Here is a 6,000-nt window from a genome sequence, read left to right as displayed (position 1 = left end):
CCACCTGGGACATATATAGTCGTCCTAGTGAAAGGAAAAGATGAAAGGACTACAATGACATCCATTGAATTGGGAATGTGATTCCTGCGATGATAACCAAGAGTATAACTCCGAGTATTTATCATTTATGAAAATGCTTATCCTTTTCTTATTTTTCTATGTAAGAAGAGAAGAAACATGTGACTAGCAACTCGGAGCAGGCACGGGCCATGCATACCGTCAACACCAGCCGGTCAGCTACACTAGCAAATGTCAAAGCTACCCCTGCCCATTGCACAACGTTTCACTTGGCAAAATCGTACTACTAGGTGAAATGCAACCGCAAGTTACACCGTCGTTACCGTCTCCTTCCTATCAATCACCGTCTAAGTTTTTTTTTTTGCCTCATTCAATTTTACGTACTGTTACAGTTTTTGGTGAAACTAATACATCTATTTCGTCTCATCAGAGAACAATGTGCATAATATTTATATCTATGTTAATTCATTTCAAATCAAATCAAAAGAGAAATGCTAACCTACACTCGAGTGTTCAGCACTTGATTTCTCCACTGCCTCCGCCCCGCGCCCTTCTTCTTCCTCTCCCGCCCGTGCCCGCGCCGAAAGAGGAAGAAGAAGTCGTCTAGAGTTCCGGCGAGGAGGTCGCCGCCATAGGAGACGACAAGCTCGCCGGCGTTAGGGTTTCGTGCACTCTCTCTCCGACTCTCCCTCTCTTCTTCTCCAGTTCCGACAGGCTTAGAAGGGTTTTAGGGAGAGGCAAGACGGCCAGACGGTGAGAACGGTGGGAGGGCGGCTTAGGGTCCTTACGGCAGTGGAGGAGGACGGGCTAGGATGGGAAAGGGCGTCTATGACCGGAGCTCGCCGCGGAAGGAAAGGAGGGGGAGAAGACGGTCGTTGTGGTGGGCGGCGGCAGGGGCGAGGGGGAAGAAGAACAGTCGACGGCCAGGGGGACGAAGAACATTGGGCATGAGAGGAAGAAGAAGGCGTGAAGAAAAAATTCGGGTTTCCACGGCGAGAAAAGCGTAGACGCTTCCAATCAAAAAGGAAAAGAAAACTAGCTATTTGTCAGTAAGCAGGGGCATTTTGGTCATCTTCTCCATCGCACTACGGGGACTGATCAGGTGCCACCTTAGACCCTCACCTGAGGCAGGCGGTATTCCGACCGGCATCACCTATCCAGATCTCTCTCTCTCCTCTTCCGTCTCTCTCTCTGCTCCACGCCTCTCTCCCCCTCACCGGTCGAGCTCCCACAGCCCGTACCTACCTGCCCCCAGTCCCCGCCGCCCCGCCTGCCCGACGGCCCGCGGCTTATCCACCACGCCACCACCAACACCTCCGCCGCTGGGCCGGATCGATCGGGATCGGGATCACGCCGCCGCCGCCGCCCTCCGCACTCGCGGGGTCCTGCTCCTACCATGCAGCAGCGCTGCGCCCTTGCCCGACCGCGCCGGCCCGCCGAACCGCGCGTCCCGCTCCCCGACGACCACTCCTTCGTCGCCGTCTTCTCCTTCCTCTTCATCCCCACCTAAACCAACCTCCTCGCCGCCGCGTAATTCAGCTAGGATTTCTCCATCCTCTCTCGCCGCCGCTGGGACCAGCGGACGGATCGCCGCGTCGTCCTCGGCCGCCGGCGGGAATATGAGCCGGGAGGCGCAGAAGCTCGATTCCGCCGCCGACGGCGCAGTCGGGATCGGGGTCCTGTCGCTGGACCTGCTGGGCCAGGTGCTGGACCGCCTGCGGGAGCCGCGGGACCGCAAGGCGTGCCGCCTCGTCAGCCGCGCCTTCGAGCGCGCCGAGGCCGCGCACCGCCGCGCGCTGCGGGTGCTCCGCCGCGAGCCGCTCCCGCGCCTGCTCCGTGCCTTTCCCGCGCTCGAGCGGCTCGACCTCTCCGCCTGCGCCTCGCTCGACGACGCCTCCCTCGCGGCCGCTGTCGCCGGCGCCGGCGGGGGGCTCGCGGGGCTCCGCAGCGTGTGCCTCGCGCGGGCCAACGGGGTCGGCTGGCGCGGCCTCGAGGCGCTCGTCGCCGCCTGCCCCAAGCTGGAGGCCGTCGACCTGTCGCACTGCGTCAGCGCCGGGGATCGCGAGGTCGCCGCGGTGGCAGCCGCGGCCGGGCTCAGGGAGCTGAGGCTGGACAAATGCCTTGCCGTCACCGACATGGGGCTCGCCAAGGTGGCTGTTGGGTGCCCCAGGCTGGAGAAGCTCAGCCTCAAGTGGTGCCGTGAGATCTCTGACATCGGAATTGATCTGCTGGCCAAAAAGTGCCCCGAGCTCCGCAGCCTCAACATATCCTACCTCAAGGTTACTACTCCTATATGAGCTATTAAACTGTTCATTGCTTGGGTAGTGGATTGATGAAAGATGATTACTTGTGGATAGACGTTTGGACTAGCAATTGCCATGCTGTTTAGAGAAATGGAGAAAATGTCATATGCAGCCACACACCTATAATAGGCACCTCTGTCCAAAGAAAGTTTGTGCAGCCTAGATATGATACCCAAGTACCCAACAAGAGCCGCACAAACCAAATTTCAGATGCAACATGGGGCAATACAGAGGTGGTTTGGTACCATGATATGCTAAATCTCAACTTTAACCTGGAAATTCTCATAAATCTTGTGAAGTTGGACTTAAGTTGGAACCTAATGCATATTGGTGCGAAGGTGCTATTCAAAACATTGTGAGTCATACTGTCGGTGGTTGTTTTTAATAAATGCACATACTGTAGGAAATGGTTGCGCCTTCACTTCTCATTTCCTGTCAGTGGGTAGTGATAGCTTAGAGTGTACAGTGGTTATATGTAACACCTGGCCTGTTTGGACTTTCTCTGCAAGGTTTTAAAAATCAGTAATAAGTACTTGATCAGTCATGCTACCTAGTAGTGATTAGAAGGTGTAATTGTGGTAGAATCAGGCAATATGCTACCTAGTAGTGATTAGAAGGTGTAATTGTGGTAGAATCAGGCAATATGCCACCTAGTAGTGATTAGAAGGTGATTAAAAGCTGGTTGTACAGTAACAGGTAGGCGTCCATTATTTGTACATAACAAGGCTGAGAAAATGGCCTAATAGACCCATTTTGAAAGCGATCCCTGACATGCAAATGGTGTGTTGTGATACTGTATCCCAGATTGGAAGTTTAAAGTTGAGTTGTACTTAGCATACAAAACCTCATGATCCATACATTTTGCCATCCACTGAGGTGTTAGGTGTGTGACTATAAGGGGCCTGGGTGCTGAATGAATTTTTGGCCCTTGTCTTGCATTATTTAATTTTTCTCATTGATGGTAATGTCATCATTGCATTATACTATTTGTTTGTATTATATGCTTATTTTTCTTGTGTTGCAGGTGGGTAATGAATCACTTAGATCAATTTCTTCACTTGAGAGGCTTGAGGAATTGGCAATGGTTTGTTGTTCATGTATAGATGATGAAGGCCTGGAATTGCTGAGCAAGGGGAGTGATTCGCTGCAGGTAATAACTTCTTGGGATGTTAAACTTTTAGAGACTTTTGATGGCTGATGCACAACATTGTGTCAATTTGGTTGTTTAAAATTCGAACAGTTTTCGTTATTAGCCTCCTTACTGTGACTTTGCTTACTGTCATCTGAAATCTGGAAATTGGCAACTTTATTTTTTTTTTAAAAAAATGGTGAATTTTGATCTTTTTAATCATTTTTTTTTAAATTTCAGAGTGTTGATGTGTCAAGATGTGATCATGTGACTTCTGAGGGGTTAGCTGCACTGATAGATGGTCGCAAGTTTCTCCAGAAGTTATATGCTGCAGATTGTTTGCATGTGAGTTGGTCTTCCCCACATTACTCACCCCTCACAACCATTAGCTCTTATTTTCTGTACAATTCGATATGCCATAATTTTTGTGTTTGAAACGAAATGGTTATTTAACTAACATATTCAGAGGGACTCATCCTCATGAAGAGTTAAAGAGTAATCAAAAGTGGCAAATATCTGACTGCCTGTAGTTTGTTGATGTTATATTTATAGGAGAGAGGACAACGTTTTCTGTCCAAGTTGGCAACACTGAAGGAAACCTTGACAATGTTGAAACTCGATGGTCTTGAGGTCTCGGACTCTCTTCTTCAAGCCATTGGTGAAAGCTGTAACAAATTGGTTGAGATTGGACTTAGCAAATGCAGTGGTGTTACAGATGAAGGAATCTCATCTCTTGTAGCTCAGTGTAGTGACCTAAGAGCAATTGATCTCACATGCTGCAATCTCATTACCAACAATGCGCTTGATTCAATAGCTGATAACTGTAAGATGCTTGAATGCTTGCGGTTGGAATCATGCTCTTTGATAAATGAGAAGGGACTAAAGCGAATTGCAACTTGTTGCCCCAATCTTAAGGAGATAGACCTCACTGACTGCGGAGTGGATGATGCAGGTTTGTGATCACAACATTTGTGTCTATGTTTATCTTTAATAAAAAAAATCTGTTATTTTAAAATTGAGCATGACCATTTTACATTGCTTGTTTTGCAGCATTGGAGCACTTGGCTAAATGCTCTGAATTGAGAATATTGAAATTAGGCCTATGCTCAAGTATTTCTGACAAAGGCATTGCATTTATTAGTTCAAATTGTGGAAAGCTTGTGGAGCTTGATCTCTACCGGTAATTTAGATCTTAGTTATTCTTTTACTATGATCTTTATAGTCATATGCATGAAAATAACATGTCTGCAATGTCCTTTGCTTCAGGTGCAACTCTATTACTGATGATGGGTTGGCAGCTTTAGCAAATGGATGCAAGAGGATTAAGTTACTGAACTTTTGTTACTGCAACAAAATCACTGATACTGGTTTGGGTCACTTAGGCTCCCTGGAGGAGCTCACAAACCTTGAATTGAGGTGCTTGGTCCGCATAACAGGCATTGGGATCTCCTCAGTTGCAATCGGATGCAAGAGCCTGATAGAGCTGGACTTGAAACGATGCTATTCAGTTGATGACGCTGGCCTGTGGGCCCTTGCTCGTTATGCTTTGAACCTTAGACAGGTAACCTTATGGTAGAGTTTAGCTTCTATCCTTGCAAATTCATAAGCTGCTGGAACCATATAAACATGTACCTGTTTTGCAGCTTACGATATCTTACTGCCAAGTCACGGGGTTGGGCCTGTGCCACCTGCTGAGCTCCCTGCGGTGCCTCCAGGACATTAAGATGGTGCACCTTTCATGGGTCTCCATAGAAGGGTTTGAGATGGCGCTGCGAGCAGCCTGCGGGAGGCTGAAGAAGCTGAAGATGCTCTGCGGGCTGAAGACCGTGCTGTCCCCTGAGCTCCTCCAGATGCTGCAGGCGTGTGGCTGCCGAATAAGATGGGTCAACAAGCCTCTTGTCTACAAGGACTAAACTCATGTTCCTCATCGTTTGTGCAGTGTCACCATCCGCATGGATTGTCAAGATCTCCCAGGTTTGCCCTGGCTTACGTTGTGAGCCATGTGAGATATTCCACAATAATCGTTGGGGGGCGTAAGCTCCCGTTCCCAAGTTGTGGTTATGGTGTTTGCCTTTGGGGCACATCTTGCGGCATTTGTCGTCTCTGCTCCAGTGTATGTACACTGAGGCATGGGTAATATTCATGTGTATAGCCTGCAGTGGGATGATCCACTCTCTGGGATTAGTGTATTTGTTACTTCATTCCGCATGTTTTGAGCCTTTGAGATGAATGAAAGAATCATAAGGGATATGATCGATGCTTTGCATTCACTGTTTCTTTCTTGCTTTTGATTGGCATTATCTTATCTGATACTAATATGTGTATGATGCAACTTACATGGAGTTAATAACCGTTGCATAGTCCATCGGTGTGGGTGTGGCACCTCGGCTCATGAACGGAGGTCAATGGTTGGTTCCTGGCTACCATTTCTTTTGGCGGATCTTTTCTTTTTTTAGACAAGCATGCCTTTCATTGATTTAAGGGGGCCAAAGCCTCATACATCACCAGACTCACGCCGGAGTTTCATGCCACACCTCTGTTGTAACTCGT

The 6,000-nt window shown here is 48.6% G+C and overlaps 1 protein-coding gene across 1 annotated transcript; it reads left to right on the top strand.

The window, feature by feature from the left end:
* The first annotated feature begins 1,149 nt into the window (after window positions 1-1,149).
* On the top strand, window positions 1,150-5,720 carry LOC136504756 (F-box/LRR-repeat protein 3-like). Its single transcript, XM_066499744.1, has 7 exons — window positions 1,150-2,297; window positions 3,346-3,471; window positions 3,691-3,795; window positions 4,003-4,402; window positions 4,501-4,630; window positions 4,717-5,011; window positions 5,094-5,720. The coding sequence occupies exons 1-7, from the start codon at window positions 1,638-1,640 to the stop codon at window positions 5,361-5,363; spliced, it is 1,986 nt and encodes a 661-aa protein (XP_066355841.1). The 5' UTR covers window positions 1,150-1,637; the 3' UTR covers window positions 5,364-5,720.
* The last annotated feature ends 280 nt before the right edge of the window (window positions 5,721-6,000 follow it).

Source organism: Miscanthus floridulus, chromosome 14, assembly GCF_019320115.1.
Source record: "Miscanthus floridulus cultivar M001 chromosome 14, ASM1932011v1, whole genome shotgun sequence".
Taxonomy (NCBI): domain Eukaryota; kingdom Viridiplantae; phylum Streptophyta; class Magnoliopsida; order Poales; family Poaceae; genus Miscanthus; species Miscanthus floridulus.
Note: the sequence above shows the minus strand (reverse complement) of the source record. Positions and strands in the feature narration are given on the sequence as shown.

Bases quoted from the DNA above. Each gene is read 5' to 3' on its own strand.
- LOC136504756 (XM_066499744.1), top strand. From the start codon at position 1,638: ATGAGCCGGGAGGCGCAGAAGCTCGATTCCGCCGCCGACGGCGCAGTC. The intron at 3,796-4,002 runs GTGAGTTGGTCT...TTATATTTATAG, and splicing joins ATGCTGCAGATTGTTTGCAT to GAGAGAGGACAACGTTTTCT. The intron at 4,631-4,716 runs GTAATTTAGATC...CCTTTGCTTCAG, and splicing joins GTGGAGCTTGATCTCTACCG to GTGCAACTCTATTACTGATG.